The sequence below is a fragment of the Poecilia reticulata genome, chromosome 14 (assembly GCF_904066995.2).
Source record: "Poecilia reticulata chromosome 14, P_reticulata-male-v2, whole genome shotgun sequence".
Classification (NCBI taxonomy): Eukaryota; Metazoa; Chordata; class Actinopteri; order Cyprinodontiformes; family Poeciliidae; genus Poecilia; species Poecilia reticulata.
This window is the reverse complement of record NC_088843.1, coordinates 1804773-1822461: the sequence shown is the minus strand read 5'-3', so window position 1 is coordinate 1822461 and position 17689 is coordinate 1804773. Positions and strand designations below refer to the sequence as shown.

Genomic DNA, 17689 nt, shown 5'->3' with positions numbered 1-17689 from the left:
TGAGAGGGAGTGAGTGTGGGAGAGCAAGGAGGTCTATATCCGTTTTTCTAAAGAGGGGAGAAGGGAGAGGCCTGATGAATCCAGTGGAGATGAAAGCTGCTCAGCCTGCTCGCCCAGGTGGTTTCCCACATCTACAGGCAGGTGCAGAGGAGCAGAAGCGGCTATGATTGCCTCCATTATGCTCTATTGTTGTACATAAATTATCTTTTGTCATATTAACGCAATTAACTGCTTTGAAGTTGCATATACAGCTAAAACCAGCCAACATTTCTTTTACTGTTTTGATTGCATTCTACTACATAGTAAATACATTGGCCTTAATGATGCTGCATATAATGAGACATTTTAAATTATAATATTTCTGAGCTGGAAAAGAAATATTGAGTTTGTCATTAATTTTCAATTTCTAAATTATGATTTTAAAACTCTTTTTAGACGTTCTGTGTTGCTGAAATATATATAAACTGTGTGACAGGTGAGACTCAGTGCACAGCATCTACATGTGATGTTCTGTCACAACATCCAATTTATATATTTATCTAATAAATATACAACTTCTTCTTTTGGGGGGGAAGCTGAAAAAAAATTGTTGCTGCAACAGGTTGTCTGAACAATTGAAACATTTTATACAAGAACCTGTAGCTCCTTTAAGGTATAATTTAATTAAAGGTTTGTGCAGAGTCATGCCATCAAAGGGATTATATAACTTTTACAAACCTCTATGCTTCAACATGTTTTGAGTCAAACGCTGCACAAACCAGTCATGAAGGCAGTGTAACATCGCCCCCTGCTGTTCAGTTTTCAAATATATATTTTTTTAGTTTTTAATAGTAGGCAGAAATAGTTTGCTAAAACGGTTTAAAAAATTCACCTAACATTGTTTTCTTCTAGGTCATGTTGGCGCTCCCCTGCCATGTAACCTCATTAAACTGGTGGATGTTCCTGAAAAGAACTACTTTGCATCTAAAGGAGAGGGAGAAGTAAGCAAAGTATTATTTTCCTGCCAGAATAATAACATAACAAACTGCTTATTTGAATGGTATATAAGGTTTTATTCAAATTACTGTAACGTCTACCAGGTCACTGACTTTCTTTTTAAGTTTATTAAGTTTTCCATCCGAACTCTTTCAGGTCTGCGTGAAGGGACCAAACGTGTTCAAAGGCTACCTCAAAGACCCAGAGAGAACGGCCGAGACGCTGGACGCAGACCGTTGGCTCCACACCGGAGACATCGGCAAATGGTTACCAGTACGTTACATAAAGCTAACACCAGCTGTGTCATGCAGAGACGTTCCGAAAGGCGCTGAGGTTCTGTTCGCTTTGTCGTCTGGTGTAGAACGGCACGCTGAAGATCATCGACAGGAAAAAACACATCTTCAAGCTGGCGCAGGGCGAGTACATCTCCCCTGAGAAGATCGAGAACATCTACATCAGGAGCGAACCGGTGGCGCAGCTCTACGTTCACGGCGACAGTCTGCAGGTACGACGTCAAACCTTTCTATCAAATTCACAGAGTTTCATTTGTAGCTTCTCCTCTAGAATCCTTAGGCTATTTTTTATTCTTGGATTGACGTTGTGACTGCTTCCTCCAGTCCTGCTTGGTGGGAATCGTGGTTCCTGACCCTGAAGTGATGCCTGAGTGGGCCAAGAAGAAAGGTATTCAGGGAACTTACAAGGACCTTTGTAAAAACACGGTGGGTAAAACTTCTGCAAACATTCATTCTAAATGATTCCACAACTAATCTAAAGTTAACACTTATACATTCTGTTAACAGGAATTGAAGAAGGCTATCCTGGAGGATTTGGTGCGTCTGGGCAAAGCTAATGGCCTCCTGTCGTTTGAGCAGGTAAAGCATTTCCACGCGTTACCAATAACCAAATGAACTCCAAAATTCTTTGAAACCTGCAAAGATTTTTCTCTGCAAAAAGCCAGATTAAAGTTTGCAAATGCAAAAACTCATTAATATTTTTTTTCTGGAAGCTGTTAATTTACGTTGAGCATGAAGATGTTGATATTGGAACTGTTTTTTTTTTCTTTTTTTTTTCTTGGTCTGCACTATTTCAGTCCATGTTGAAGTCAAACTGGGTCCAGTGACACTGGTACTCCACCAGTTACCAGCAGGCTTGCTTCTTGGTTAACAAATTCCTAACAAATTCCATTTTTTCTGAGGGAAAAAGATTGAGTATTGGGTCATAAATCAATCTCACACCGGTCGTTGTTTCCATTTTCCAAAGGTGAAGAACATCTACATCCACAATGAGATGTTCTCCATCGAGAACGGCCTCCTGACCCCGACGCTAAAGGCCAGGCGACCCGAGCTGAAGGAGTTCTTCAAGAAGAAGATCGACGACCTCTACAGCAGCATCTCCATGTGAAGGCCACCATGAGCGCGTTTTCCTTTGAGCATCCCGACACAAAGATCTGTTTCTACCTGCAGTGGGACAATACTGCATCTCATGAGCCAGAACATGCTTTGGGAAAGTAAACCACAACTGTCTCAAACGTGGAAGATTTAAAATGGCTGTTCAGAACAACCTAAAAAAAAAACTGAATAAAGGGAAGACGGTGCACATTGTCATATTTATTTCTCATATTTATGCATTTACTGTATAGATAAACTCAGCTATATGCTCAAGAAGCTGTTTAACTTTTATTCTGGGATAATTGGTTGTAGTTTCCCTTGCAGCATGAATTTGTCACGTGAAAAACCAATCAAAACTAAAGAAGCAAGTCAGTGTTTAACATGGCGCCGTCCACTAGAGGGCAGCATAGAACAGCATATTTAATCTAAAACAGTAAATGGAAAATAAATATTTATGACAATGTGTGTTTTTACATATGTTTCATGCTGTCTTTTGTTATATTGGCTTTAAATTAGGCACATTAAACTTACCAACACTGCTACCTGCTACTGATCCAAACAAATCACTGCTAGGATCCCAGAGGCAGAAAGAAACGCCTCAACATTGACCTGATCATCACTTCCTGTCACTCTGCTCCCCTCCGTCCAGCTTCAATCAGCCAGACAAACAAGTGTGTGACCACAAGTTTGACGTAATTGTGTGTAGAGTAGCTGCAAGAGATTTCTAAAAGTGGGAAACGAGACTAATGTGAATCCACCTTTCTGCAAACCTCTGCTCTGCTTAGTGCGGAGCATTTACCCAAATGAAAATCTGTTTTTAACTCATTCATTGCAGGGAGAGTCATCACTACACGACTGTGGCCAGACATTCAGCATGCATGCACTTTGTTCAATGTAAGGAACCGGCCAGATGAAGCTGTCGCCTCAGCTGGTCCAGTCGCTGCTTTATTTTCCATTCTTTTCTGCACAAAGAATAGGTCTGGTAAAAACTAAACAAAAAAAAAAAATCAATGAATGAATGAATGAATGCAAAACCAGGGATTAGGGCAAAGCATGCAGTTTGCCATGCAATGCTGAGACCATTTGGCTTTCAACGCAACATGAGGCTGGGTTACGAAACTCGGCTCAGAGCGATGGAGGGTTAACAGAACAAACAACTTTTAAACATGGGGTACATGTGTTTTGTTTGAAGGGTTTACAAATAGTAGTAATGCATTTGCTTTTAAAGTTGATTACCGTCCCAAAGCATAAACAATGTGGATGTACATAAACGAGGGCAGGTAGATGTAAGCATATTTATTAAAATCAACCGTTTTGAATGACTTTTTGTTTTTGTTCTCTCTTTTTTGCGTGTTGTAGGAAAATTGTACTTAATTTATTTATGTATTCTGATGTACAATGGAATCAGCACCATATCCTTGTAATGATTCATCGCTGCAAAAGGGATGAGGGAGGGCGGGGCGACAGGAGCAGGGCAGTGAAATTAAAGATATTCTGGAATGATTTTAAACGAGTCTGTTGTTTTTTGCTGCTATGAAATGTCAGCGTTTTGTCTGTCAGGGAAACAAACAATGATCATTTAATATGAAGTTATGTGGAAATTTTGGCAATTTGAGGATCAAAATGAAATTAATTCATATAAATAAAATTGAGGCAAAAGAAGCATTTTTTCAAATCAATTTCTTTCTGTATACCGTACAACTTATGAAACATAAAACCTGAACTTTTGGTTAAAACAGCTTGTTCTTCATTCAGTGAAGTCACGTTGAGTAAAGTATCCTGAGATTTTACTCAAGAGAAGCGATACTTTGTAATATTCAAGTAAAAGTCAAAAAGGAAACGTACGTAAAAATACTCCTAAAAGAAAAATTTTCCCCCAAAAGTTACTCAAGTAAATATAACTAGTTACTACCCATCTCTGATTTACTCGGATATACTTAGTTTGATCACTTGTAACAAATTAAGTTGGATCACCTGTTTTTCCCCGTGGTGATAAATTACACCTGTCAGTTCATATGATGTTTTCATAATTGAGTTGCCAACACATTTAATTCCCTTAATGGAATATTTTTAATCGAATTGGATTTTATATTTCATACTATTTCTTTTTTTTTTTTTTTTTTATCATTAGCCTAAAACTATTCACAATTCGCACGGAACCAAACCTCGGAACAGAAAACACGTCAAACAGTCAGCAGGTGTGCATGGTTGCTAGGCAACGCCCGGACCGTGGCGAGCGGCTGTTGACAAAAACTATTTAATTAACTGGTGATCTGAGAAAACGTTTAAAAGGAAATGGAGCGACTCAAGCGCACTCAAGTTAAAGTTCGCCGTGACAGCGGGATCCCTTACAAAGGAGGAACACCCGTAAGGTTGGCGACCCGGAGGCGAGAGAGTAAGAAACAGGAAACGGTTTAAGCTAACTTTGACACTAGTTATGTACTTCAATAAAGCCTCTTTTACTGCTTTTTGGGAAGATGATCAGCTGCAGATAATGTTATTATTTAAACTTAATTAGTATGTCTGAACACTACGGAAGAAGACACGGGGAAATAAACATTAATTCTGACCTTTTTTTCAGAATTTTTTATTTTAATTTGAGAATAGTGTTGGTTTTTTTTCTTCTTTTTTTTCTTAGAATTCTGACTTTTTCTCAGATTTACGGAATTATTTTTGTCTGAATTCTGACTTTAATCTCAGGATTCAGAATTTTCAGGTTCCAAAAATGATATAAATTCTAGATTTGGTTTCCCAAATCAGGGCTGCACAGTGGCGCAGTTGGTAGAGCTGTTGCCTTGCAGCAAGAAGGTTCTGGGTTCGATTCCCGGCCCTGGTCTTTCTGCACCTGTGCATGGTGGGTTTTCTCCGGGTACTCCGGTTTCCTCCCACAGTCCAAAAACATGACTGGTCTCTCCAAATTGTCCCTAGGTGTGTGTGTGTGCATGGCTGTGTGTCCTGCGTGTCTCTGTGTTGCCCTGCGACAGACTGGCGACCGGTCCAGGTTACCCCACCTCTCACCCGGCATGCTAGCTGGAGATGGGCACCAGCACCCCTTCCAACCCCACTAAGGGACAAGGGTGTAAGAAAATGGATGGATGGATGGATGGATGGATGGTTTCCCAAATCATTTTGGTTTCAAGATCTAGACTTATGTAAATGCCACAAAAAAAAGCAGCAAAGCACAATTGTGGGTATTATCACCAAACCAAAATTAGGATTGAAATTGTCCTTTTTTTTATGTTTTAAAATCTGAGAAGGCACTTATTGTTTTTTAACTCAATGCTTCACCAGTCTTCATTTGATTTTTGAGCTACAGCTGATCAAAATATAATCCAGAGTCCTGAAAATCAGGCATAAAGCTCCCTTTAGGGTAATCAGAGTATGATAAATTATACTTTGTTCTAAATTTTCAGGATATAAGCGACTTCTGACCAGAAAATGCTATGACACATTACCAGAAAGGATAGAGGAAGAAGAAATAAATGAACCCAAACTCAAACCAGTGAGCCCTGTACGGGTAACGCTTTTATTTTTTTTAACTAAACCTTCAAATTAGTTTTAATGATAAACATTTAATATATATTTGACTGTTTTAAATCAACCTCTGCCTCTCAAGCCTGATTCATTTTGCTTGTGCATTCCCAGGTTAGTGCTTCTGCGCCGCTTACTAAAAACAGACGAAGCCAACCAGCTTCATGCGTCGCATCGGTTGTTAAAGCGTCTGGCCAACAAAACGTGTCAGGAAAAGTTTCCCCAACAGTTACAGACCAACTCATCCCAGAGGTTAAACGATGTGGTGGGACTCCAGAGAGTGGGACGTCTTGCGTCATGGAAGCAGAGTCAACTTTAAACTCAGAGGAGGACGATGACGACGATGATAATTACGACTCTGATGACGACGATGACTATGATGAGGCTGATGCCTCAACAACCATTAGCAACTCATCCTCCCCAGAGATCTTCAGAAAGGAAAGGAGTGGTATGTTCGTCCATCCAGGGTTTGTGGTTTGGTAAAGAACATCATGAATATTTTAACATTTTGGTCACCAAACCTCAATGTATATTTTTGGACAAACCAACAGAAAGAAGTGCAAGTGATGCGAAAGTAAAGTGATCTATTATTTTCACTTTTTTGTTTTGCTTTTGGGCTGCACAGTGGCGCAGTTGGTAGAGCTGTTGCCTTACAGCAAGAAGGTTCTGGGTTTGATTCCCGGCCCCGGTCTTTCTGCATGGAGTCTCCATGTTCTCCCTGTGCATGGTGGGTTTTCTCCGGGTACTCCGGTTTCCTCCCACAGTCCAAAAACATGACTGTCAGGTTAATTGGCCTCTCCAGATTGCCCCTAGGTGTGAGTGTGTGTGTATGGTTGTGTGTCTCTGTGTTGCCCTGCGACAGTCTGGCGACCTGTCCAGGTGACCCCGCCTCTCGCCCAGAACGTTAGCTGGAGATGGGCACCAGCAACCCTCCCGACCCCACTGAGGGACAAGGGTTAAAGAAAATGGATGGATGGATGTTTTGCTTTCAAAAATAGTCTGAAAAGTGTGGAGTGGGTTTGTATTCACCCCAAATAAAATCCAGAACAACCAAGTTATCTCCAGAAGTTCCCCAATTAATAAACAGACTAAACATGGATAAAGAACATGAACGAACCAACAGATGCAGACAGATTTTGGATAAGCTTGTAGAGAACTTTAGACACGACTTTGGGTTTAAAACTGGGATTTTTTACTCGTTTCAAATGGAAAATGTAAAGTGAAGCACAAGGTATTCAGGTTTTTTTGCTTTTAATTATATTTATTAATAATAGAGGCCAAAACCATTAGAGACTTTAGCTAAACTGCCATCTTGGGCACAAATGTTTAAGAAACCTGTCAAAATAAAGCAAGAGTGAGCCATGCTTTATTTTTGTTGCTAAGACAAAAAATGCCAAAAGATGAAAATTTTAGTAAACGGTTTGCTGGGTTTTTTTTCTAAGCAGGCAAATCTGCAGGACTGTTTTTGTTTTGAATCTATAATTTACACTATTTTGCTTATTTCATTAAAATATTATGTTATTTATTTAGCAAATAAAAAATAAACTGGTTTTGCTATTAAAATTTTAATAGGAGCCTGAATACAAATGTGTACCAGATTTTTATTATTTTCATTTCACAGGTATGTGCTACTTAATAGGCTGAATTTTAAAATGAATACAGTCGAATACTTTCACAAGTATTCAACATCATGATAAAAACTTTTTCTTTTTCTTTTCTTGTCAAAACAGTGGACACAATGACTTTTCCCAGTAGGGATGATTTGCTTCAAGTGAAAAATTCCACCTTGTTGGAAGACAGCCGTGCGGAGAATATTCACTCTCATCATCAACCCAACCTGTCTACCATCATCGGTGATTCTACAAAGACGAGTGTTCACACAACAACGCAGAAAGCTTTAGTCACAGTTCTGAAATCAGAAATAATTCCCAGCTTTGCTTTTGCAGATGCTTCTTTGAGTTTAGCTGAGGAAAAGTGTGAGATCAGGTAAATGTTTGTTTATTTTCCAACTAGATGGTTAATAATTGATCTTTACTTGGCCAATACTAATTAATGTTCTTCTTTAATAATTGAAATTATTTATAATTATGTGAGGTAGTAATTTTGAATCCAGCAGAAAATAGATGGAGTAAAATATTATTCCAGTTTATGCATTAAATCATAAAATTCATCACAATACATTCTGGTTTTAAATTAATTTATAGATTTATAGTAAAGATTCTTAGTTTCAGTACATTTAGTAATTATTTTAAAACCTCAAATTATTATAATTTTTGTTTGATCTGCCTATAAGACTGAAAAAATGTCCAATAACAATCTAATGTATTTTTCTTTTCTTGGTACATCTCTTTAGAAAAGTCACTTAAAGTAAACTGATCATGTTGAGGATTAACAATTGTTTAATCTTTTATTTTTTATCAAGCTACCACAAAACTCCTGAAGATGAAGGAAAACTGAACATAAGTGCAAGTCACTCAGGTAATACACCAACTTTAACAAGACATACTGTTATCTAAGAGTACATTTTTATTTTCTTATTTTTAATTTGCAGATCAAGCCTTTAAGAAGGAAACCTCTCCAAAAGTAAGTTTCACTTCTTTTTTTTTTTCTTCTCCCCATTTAAAATGAATAATATTCGTAGTCATGTTCGAATATAAATTCACTCTAGCGCTCAGAGAGGAAGCCAATTACCTTTAGGAAGAAAGTTAGGTTCAAAAGCCTTGATGCAACTGAGATTCAAAATGAGAAAGAAATCAAATCCCCTGCAACGAGTGGAAAAAACACCAGCAGTTCCTCAAGACCTCTGCAGAAAATAAAACCTGATCCCATGACCTCCAGAAGAAGTGAGACCAGCTTTAAAGCTCAACCATTACCGCTGGCTGTGAAGAGGCCTGGAAGAACATGCTCAGAAAAAGCATCGTTCTTTCGCTTTGTGAATGATGACGAAACAAGAGCCTTTCTTCACAAAATGAAAGAAACATCTGTCAAACTTAGAAGTGCTGTTTTCTTTCCCTTCAAATCAGGTGTGCAAACCAGTGAATGATACGGAGATGAATAGATGTTGTGCAAAGCAGATACAACCTTCAGTGTGTAATATTTAAAGGGAACAGGTAGAGGTTTCAAACTACATGATCCAAGTAAAAGTTTGACTTTCTTTAAATATTTTTCTTTGTATTACACCTTACTTTAATTTAACACCATCTGTTCTAATCATTTTATGTTTTTCTTTCTTTCTGACAATTGTAAACGGTGTCTCAAACGCTATATTTTCATTTTGTCTGCTGATTTAAATGCTTTGCTGATACTTTTAATTTTTGCTAAAATACATTTAAAATGTACTTACCAAAAATGGCCACTAGATGGCAGATATGTATTTAATAACCCTTGATAAATATACATGTAACAATAACTTTCTTGTGTTAAAAGAAAAAAATATGTTTGTATTTGTTGTGTTCTGTGTTTCTCTCTATTTATATGTATACTTGTGATGTTTTGCGTTTTCAATGGATTTAGTTTAACTTAAAACATAATAAAAATTAAATGTGTAATATATGCATGTTAGATTTTTCATTATTCATGTCTATAAGTGTCGGTTTGAAGATTTTTGCTGATTTAGGAGTTTGCATGAATAAAGATTTTGCGACATAAGGTGAAATATTTTTGTTCACACATTTATTTATTTGCTTACTTATCATCTTTCAATGTGCACGTATTTAATGGATGACTGCTCGTGTGTTGCCAGCTGGTTAAAAGCCGAATTTAAATCATTTCTGCGAATACATTTCACGCAGACGCGATTCCCAACAAAACATCAACACAGCGAACACACTTACCACGTGGTTACTTCACCAAAAATACCAGCCAATCACGTAAATCCGTCTCAATAGCCGCGTACGTCCCTGGCCAATCAGAATGAAGTAGCAGGTTACCAAGCAGCCCCTGTGACTAATGCCCGTCATATGACTGTGACACCCATGGAGATCGTTACAAGGAACGAGATTCGCTCCTGGATGTGAAAACAAAAGAAAGCGTGTACCGAATTTATTTTTGGTACAAAATGCCTCCGACCCTTTTTCAGAAACTTTTTAACAAGAGAAATGCGCTGTCGTCGCCGCCACCGAGATGTAGCAAGGAGGACCCAGCTTTCAGGTACCTTTGTGTGTGTGTGTCAATGTTTGTATGCAACGTTGGCTACGCTAACGTTAATTCTGATATTGGCTTTGTTGTATTGCTGTCTTAACACTTTCCAGGAGATACTTGTTTTAAATTGAGAGCGGACTGTCCGCAAACAGCCTGTATAATTTTGTTATTTCAACTTGACTGAGGCAAAACTCCACGAAGACGTGAGAGACGTGTTGTGCCTGCTGGTACTGTTAGCTAACACGCTAATGCTAGCGCACAAGGTTGCTGCTGCACGCGCTGTGATGGTTTCCTCATCCCTTAGCAACCACTTTTCGCTCATTCACTGAACCATTTCTGCTGTTTATCAGAATTTACCGATAAATACTTCACATTTAAGGTTTGGTCTGAGCAGTTTATGGTGTTGGCAGTTCCAGAAGCAGCGTCCTCGTCTTTGTTATCGTGTTTCCTTAATGAGTTATCCCCCCGCTCCTTTGTTTTTGGTTACAGCTTTTAGAGGTCCATTATTGTGATGAGAAATTATCAATTTACGTCTCAACAGCTGCTTGATTTTAGTTCTTATGGAGCAAAGTGCCAGTGGTTTCTCTTGGTTTTGTTCTCCCTGATAGTGCAGTCAGTCAGCGGAGGACACTGTGTGCTGTGGTGAGCATGGAGAGCATGTGATTGCTTCAGTTGGCCTCTTTAGATCAGTCCCAGATCATGCATTTGTCTCCTCAAGCGTTTATATCGTTAATGAGTGATTGCAAATATATTTTCTAATAATCTCTCAGGGGCTATTTATATTTAATTTCTGAGTTTGCAGCCGTATGTCTGCAAAACACCTGGTTTTAAACTCGGTTCTGTCAATAAGCTACTTTTTATCTTGCAGATTTCTGGTGTTTTAGTTTTTTGTCTCACCAATATTTCAAATACTAATGTTGGAAAAAGCTATGTTAGCCAACTTGCATGTGTGTGAAGGTAATTGCCCTCCTGTTAAATCAAAACATAATTTTTAAAGCTGATTTTGGCCACACCTGAAAAATTATTAAAAACTTGCATTTGTCTGATATAAAGTAGGAAATTCAGAAACAAACCGTTATAAAGCCAATACTTAGAAATGTAGTAAACAAAATGATGAACTTTCCCTTGATTTGCCGTCCTACCAAAATTACTTGGCATTCATACAATATCTAATGGTGATAATTCAGCTATAAGAATGGCAAAAAATGCAGCCATGAGAGCTTTGAGGCATATTTTTCCCCAAAAGTCACATTTATTGTGTTGTGGTGCTCTGTGGCTAATTTGCTGCTTCTGTACCTGGATGATGTGTGTTTTAGTCAAACTCCAAACTTAAATCTCATTGAGATGCATTGGCATGACTGTATTATGGTTTGAGTGATGGAAATTAATCTTTGGCAGTTATCACAAATGCTTGATAGCAGTTGTTTCCTCCAAAGGTGAAACAAGCAGCTCTTAGATTTAGGAGACAATTACATTTTTACACTAACCCTATTTTTGCATAAGTATCAAAATGGGGAAAAAAAGACTCGATAATCTTTATATTGGCTAAAGTAGGAATAATTGTTGTTTTTTAAATTTGTATATTTTTGTTTTTCACGATGGCGTGAAACATATTTAATCACAAATGTCACATCAGCACCAGTTTTCATGTCCATTCCTTGACTCTTTAAAAAATAATGTAGGTTTTTGTTCATAAAATCATTACATTGAATAGAAAAATCTGTTATTGTTGGGAAATTATTTTGAGTAAAAATAAAAGGTGAATACTCTGTTGGAGTACGAACAAATTTTACTTGAAGAAAAATGTCTGTCTTAATTAAGCAAAAGTAAAAAGTTGCCATTCAAGAAATGGCTGCTTGCGTAAAAAAAGTATTAGGTGAAAAGTCTACTCAAGTATGGAGTAACTGATTAAATGATCAATTATTTAATATTTAAAAATTACATCATCAAATGGACCAAATTATAAAGTTTTAAAGTGCACATTTTGGTATTTTAAGGACCAAAATGACAAATCCAAATAAGTAACAAAAAGTAAATAATGCAAAAAAAAAAAAAAGAAGTTCAAATCAGTTTCTTTCAATATAAAACTTTAATAAAAACTGCTGTGTCTGGTGAATCTTTGGTTAAAACATGTCCGTTTTTCATTCAGTGGGCGGAAAATCCAGACATTTTACTCAAGTAAAAGTAAAAAACACTCCTAAAAGTACATTTTATCAGAAAAGTTATTCTTTTCTGATAAAAGAATAACTTTTATCAGAATAACTGATAAAAGTTACTCTTTTATCAGTTATTCTGATAAAAGAATCACTTCTTTTATCAGAATAAAATAAGTTATTCTTTTATTTATTCCTTAGAATAAATAAGAACTTTATTCTAAGGAATAAGAATAAAGTTCTTATTCCTTAGAACTTTATTTCTAAGGAATAAAGTTCCTTAGAAACATCAGCGTGAGAACTTTATTAAGGTGATAGAGAAGTGCACAGAGCGACGCGTCACAGACCTGGTTAGCATGGTACCCGATACTCCCGGGTTGATTTCTGGCTCCGTGCCAGCATGGTGTGTTCTTGTGCACATTCCTGTTCAGGGTCAGGCATGCCAGTCAGGGGAAAGTGCTCTTTTTAGTTGTAAATACCTGGTGAGTGAAAGAAACTGCTCCCACCGTGTGCCTGCCGCTGGATTAAACTACCAGCAGACCTCAAAGCTCACCTCCGTGTGGTGCTGCTTGCACTTTGGCCCGAGTCTGTGCCTGAGCACGTTCCGTGGCCGCAGAGGTGCCATGGTCTGCAGCAACATTATAAACGGTGTGTGTGTGTGTGTGTGTGTGTGTGTGTGCGCTAAAGGGGGCTGGGTGCCTGGCATCAGTCCTAGAACAAACAGACAGTCAGCAGGCGTTTCTGTTAACTCCGTGGTCAGCTGTGCTCTCCATACCTCTGGCATAGGCTGTCCATTCATCAAGCATGAAGCGGCTCAGGAGGGGGGAAATCTGTGAGACGAGATGTTTGGAGGGGACACTTTGATAGTCGGACCAAAATAGAGGTGCTTCTTAAAGTCATAAATTAGATAAATTGGAGTACAAATAAAAAAAAGAATTGAATAGAGTTGTTCCTTTAAGTCACGATAACAAATTTTTCCAGGCAAAAAAATTGTCTGCCTGAAGTTATTGCAATAAATATTGTTTTGAGAAAATTTTGAGTAATATAATGGTAATGGCATAATAATGCAAGAATATTCTCAAAGATCAATAAACTTTAAATTTGAATGAACATTTAACACTGGAACTGGAAGATATTTTAATATCCAAAATAAATAAAACAATAGAAACAACAAATAAAATGAATTATGAAGCCTCTAAGAAAATTATCCTTAAAAATGGTTAGTCGAGACCAAAGCACCGTTCTGAAGACTTTTATCATCCAGTTTTTGGTAGAGAGAAATTATTGTGCTTGCTTAATTTATTATGTGATTTTATTGCTGCAGGTCTAATAGGGGTGATTCTTAAATTAGATTTGTTGGCGTAGATATAAAAAGAAGCAATTGATGGTGTAGTATTTAGAGTTTTACAGCGTTTCTGGCCTAAGACGTGACTATTAATGTAAAAATAAGGTTGGATAAACGTGTCTGTGCACAGAAATGGACTACAGAGATGAGGAGGTGGATTTTAAATAGATATTTCAGTTCTAACTTAAAAATCCCCTCTGACTTAATATCTTAATCCCACTGGGTTTGCAAACCCATTGCACTCTGCATGTCTTGCCACCCACCAGAAGCACTGTCACACCGCATCGCTGTGGCTTCCAGAATACCGCGGCGGGCAGCAGGTTGGATGACCCCCGCAGGAAAGCCTAAAAAGCCTCTCCTCTTTCCCTGGCCGCAGCACATGACCAGAGACGCATACTGTACATTACACCAAGAGCCTTTGGCTTATCCTTTCGCCAGTCACATCTCTCACCAGCCTCCGCTCTCTCCTCTGCCCAGCTTCACGTTGGTTGATTTCGGTTGGCAGTGGGAAACCTGCCTCTTCGACTTGATTAGTGAATTACAGCTGCTTATAAATTAGATTTTGCCGTCATACTTAGTTCCATAAGTATATTAATAGCTTAGTTCCCACAAGTCTGAATCAGAAGTGACCAGCGCCATCTTGGTAGGCAAGCGAATCCCAAAGGGTAGATGAACCATGACTTCCACATCAACATAAAGAAACTATATAGACACTCTTGACCAATCAAGAGGAGTGCAAACAAAATGGCTGCTGTTAGGATGGAAACATGTCGGATGATGTGGACAAGCTGCCTCTGATCTCGAGATCAGAGGCTTGAAGCACCTGGAATTTTGCTAGTTAATTTTAGGGTAAATGTTGGGATATTTTCCCGATGGTAAATATCACTGATATTTATGTTGGTATACAGAGGTGGGTAGAGTACTCAAATTGTAATCAAGTAATGATTGTAATGTGCTTATATTGTTTATAAGGTAGGAATGAGGTGAGGGATATTTCTAAGCCTGTGGCTTGTTTATTGTTGTCATAGCAACTGTCATAAGTTGCTTGGTATCTGCCAAGATGGCCGTCGGCTACAAAATTCCCGGAAGTGTAACGACTGTATTAAATTCTTGTCAGTAGCTGTTTAATTTTGTGGGGTTTTCCTTAAAAAGTCTTGTTCAGTCACAATTAATGCAGAATATTTCTATTTATGTTGATTTCATATTTAGAACAGGATGACGAACCGGGTCTGACTTATTTATTTATAGAAGTCTTTTTGGTTTTCGATGGTTCGGGAGAAGTTCCGTCTCAGGTTGCTGATTGTCACGGTATCCTTCCTCCACTGCATAGTTTCATAACTGTGTGTGTGTGTCATGTGAGGCTTTCGTCAATCTCTGTCTGTCATGGTTGTGGAACGATCACATGGCTGCATGTTCAGTCACTGGCACAAAGCTCAGTGGGATGGGATGAGTCATCTGGACCTGTTTAAGAACATGCATTTTAATGATATCAAAACTCTGCTGGAGGCAAGAAAATGATTTGTTGCAATCTGCTGTGCATCTGCACTTCAACTCATCTACATTTTTTTAGCAACGGGGAAAATTACCATGTGCGTTTTCATGCGACTTGTTCAAAAGATGTGATTGTCTCTTTTTCTTGTCATGTGAAATGCTTGAAGTCACATAAGATCTTTGCTACGTACCTGTTCCGGTGACCACTCCCCTTTGCTGCACCTTTCTGCAGCTCCTCTCTACCTGTTGGTGAGGAGAACCAGGTGGACTCAATCTCCTAGCAATCAGAGTGCAGCTACTTTTGGTGTGACTGACCTGTCACTCCTGTTTGAGAGCATGAGAAGCAAACGGTGCTGGTAGCATGTGAATTCAGAACTGTGTAAAAGTTTCTACAAACTGTGAAAGGCGGCCAGTAAGCCTCACAATGCTGCTGCTGCTCATCGCTGAATTTCATTGGAGCAAGTTAACTCTGATTGATGTATTAAATTGTTTAATCTTATTGAAGTCAAGTTAGTAAGTTGAAGAAAAAAAAATACACTTGGTGTTTATTGGTTAAAGTAGAAAGAAAAAAAAGAAATGTTGGACAGAATGTTAGTGAAAATAACAAAATGTTGATAAAAATGCTAATTTATTGCTGTTGAATTTTGCTATTTATACTTTTTAAATAATTGGTTTAAAGGGGTAGAAATCTGATTATTCACAATGTATTCATCTTGTTAATTTCAGAATGTGATAGATGTGTTTCTGTTTCTTTTGAGGTTTTTCACCTGTGTGCTATGTGGCTCATCATACAAAAAAATAAAGTTGAGTCGACTAAATTAAAGGCTCTTTGAGTGAAATCCAGTTCAGACTTCACAGTAGGAACTATCCCTTTCAAGTGGGGAATTGCACCACAGCAAACCAAAGTGTGGTACCTGTGCTCATCTTTCTCTACTCAAGGTTCTTTAAGACTCGACTATATAAAGTTAACTGTGAAAAACTTGACTTGAAGCACGTGGAACACCTGTAGAGACGGACGACTGCAGGTAAGCAGACAAAATGTTGGGAATAAGGAAGGAATAAAAGCAACACTTGTCTACTTCCACAGTCTTTAAAAATGAGATGAAATTGTGCAAAATGTCTTCAATGTTCCCCACTTTGCTAATCAGGTAATTTCTCACTCTTGATGTAAGATTATAAGAAGTTCATTTCCTTTTCAAACCAAGTCATTAATGGGTTTCTATGACGACTCGCCAGTCGTTCAACCATTGTGGTGTAGTGGCTTTCTGACACCCTATGAACCAATAACCAAGAGAGCAGCATGTAATCGTTCTTTAGCTTCTCGGATGTAAGCTGTTCAGCTTTTTGCAGGAAAATGCACGATTCAGACTCATACATTTCTTACTAATTAGGCTTAATGATCCAGTTCCATAGCCGAGTTGTAGATCTGGTTTCACTTGTCCTGCTGCTGGTAGGGTGACTCAAGTTTTCAAGTTATAGCCCACATGAACACCGATATGCCTTCGGTGGCTTTCTCAGGATTTATTGTTAATGTGTAAATTTACAGCCTATTAGGAGGATGCATTCATATGCACGGTCTGGCTTCACATTGCAGGCCTGCCGAGGCTCTAGGAAGACGGCGGCTGTCATCGAGTTCCTATCGACACTATTTCGAGTGGCCATACTTATGCTTCTAAGAAGTGCAGGGGACACAATAAAGATATACTTTTACGAAAATCAAAGGCCACAAATCACTCATGGCTACTCACAGTTATGGAAACGGATTTAAATTAAAATTATTTTTAGAAAGAACAGTAAGCGCAGCTATGCGAGAAGTTTTGAAGGTAGCAAACTTGCCCACTTTCTCAATTCCCAAAATAAGAATTTTAACTTCAACTCCACAGTTTCCCCTTTTTTTATTTTGTAGAAATGCTGCTGATATTTTATGGTAAAGGAAGAAGAGGACAATAAACTTTGTGCAGATTGGCTGGTACACATTGTGTTCTGTCTCTGTCATAATTTAAGAATTTTTAGCATTTAGTTTTTGTATTCATGTTCTTTTCTGTCACACAGTGATTTGTCTGAGGACAAAACCACCAGTGCCAAAAGTCAAATGAAATACTCATTACCTAATTAACCTACTTTCATTTGCCTGATGAGTTTTAGAGGCAGTTTTTTCCCACCTCACTGCAAATTCAAATCCTTATACTTCCTATTAGGATACTTTTGTTACTAAAATCTTAATTTTCCAATGTTTAACACTACTTTTATTGGGAATTGCGTTTTGACTCGCCTTCCAGCTCTTCTGTTTATGTGTCTTCCATGTGATTCTGTGGGAGAAACAGTCAGGAACTCATTATCGGTGCCGATTCAGCTAAATGTTTATTCCGCCGTTAAGTAAGGAGTACTTGGAGTTTATTAATGTTTGTTTTGCAGTTTTTTTTACTGGGTAATACTAAAATCAAAACCACCCAGGTAGCAGATGATGTAAACTTTCATATAGAAATTGCCAAAAAAATGCAGAGCATAAAGTAACTGACTGCAGTAACTTTTTAATCATCAGCTGCTTGGCATCGTATGGCTGCAGGCCATTTATTACTCGACATGCTGCTGCTCATCCCCGTCTTTTTTCAAGACGGATAAGGCAGTCCCTGTGGCAGTTTTGGTGTGTTTGAAGCCTCATTTTC

The 17689-nt window shown here is 38.1% G+C and overlaps 3 protein-coding genes across 8 annotated transcripts in view; all 3 read left to right on the top strand.

The window, feature by feature from the left end:
• acsl6 (acyl-CoA synthetase long chain family member 6) overlaps positions 1-3685 on the top strand; it is a 38800-nt gene extending 35115 nt beyond the window's left edge. For all 3 annotated transcript variants that reach the window (XM_008426876.3, XM_008426879.2, XM_008426877.3), the window contains exons 16-21: positions 892-980; positions 1132-1248; positions 1337-1480; positions 1593-1694; positions 1776-1847; positions 2236-3685. In XM_008426876.3, coding sequence (XP_008425098.1) covers positions 892-980; positions 1132-1248; positions 1337-1480; positions 1593-1694; positions 1776-1847; positions 2236-2376 — 665 coding nt within the window. In that variant the 3' untranslated portion in view covers positions 2377-3685. The remainder of the gene's footprint in view (positions 1-891; positions 981-1131; positions 1249-1336; positions 1481-1592; positions 1695-1775; positions 1848-2235) is intronic.
• Positions 3686-4558: 873 nt separating this feature from the next.
• LOC103475330 (uncharacterized) lies at positions 4559-9446 on the top strand. 2 transcript variants are annotated; one of them, XM_008426874.3, is made up of 8 exons: positions 4559-4758; positions 5777-5880; positions 6009-6342; positions 7625-7747; positions 7841-7880; positions 8317-8372; positions 8446-8477; positions 8563-9446. In XM_008426874.3, exons 1-8 carry the CDS (start codon positions 4659-4661, stop codon positions 8935-8937), a joined length of 1164 nt encoding a protein of 387 aa, XP_008425096.1. In that variant the 5' UTR covers positions 4559-4658; the 3' UTR covers positions 8938-9446. The 2 variants fall into 2 exon arrangements, with proteins under 2 accessions (XP_008425096.1, XP_008425097.1); XM_008426875.3 differs by having other exon boundaries at positions 4560-4758; positions 5777-5874.
• Positions 9447-9840: 394 nt separating this feature from the next.
• fnip1 (folliculin interacting protein 1) overlaps positions 9841-17689 on the top strand; it is a 37232-nt gene continuing 29383 nt past the window's right edge. For 2 of the 3 annotated variants that reach the window (XM_008426872.3, XM_008426870.3), the window contains exon 1: positions 9841-10043. In XM_008426872.3, coding sequence (XP_008425094.1) covers positions 9952-10043 — 92 coding nt within the window. In that variant the 5' untranslated portion in view covers positions 9841-9951. The remainder of the gene's footprint in view (positions 10044-17689) is intronic. The other variant, XM_008426873.3, reaches the window with a different exon arrangement.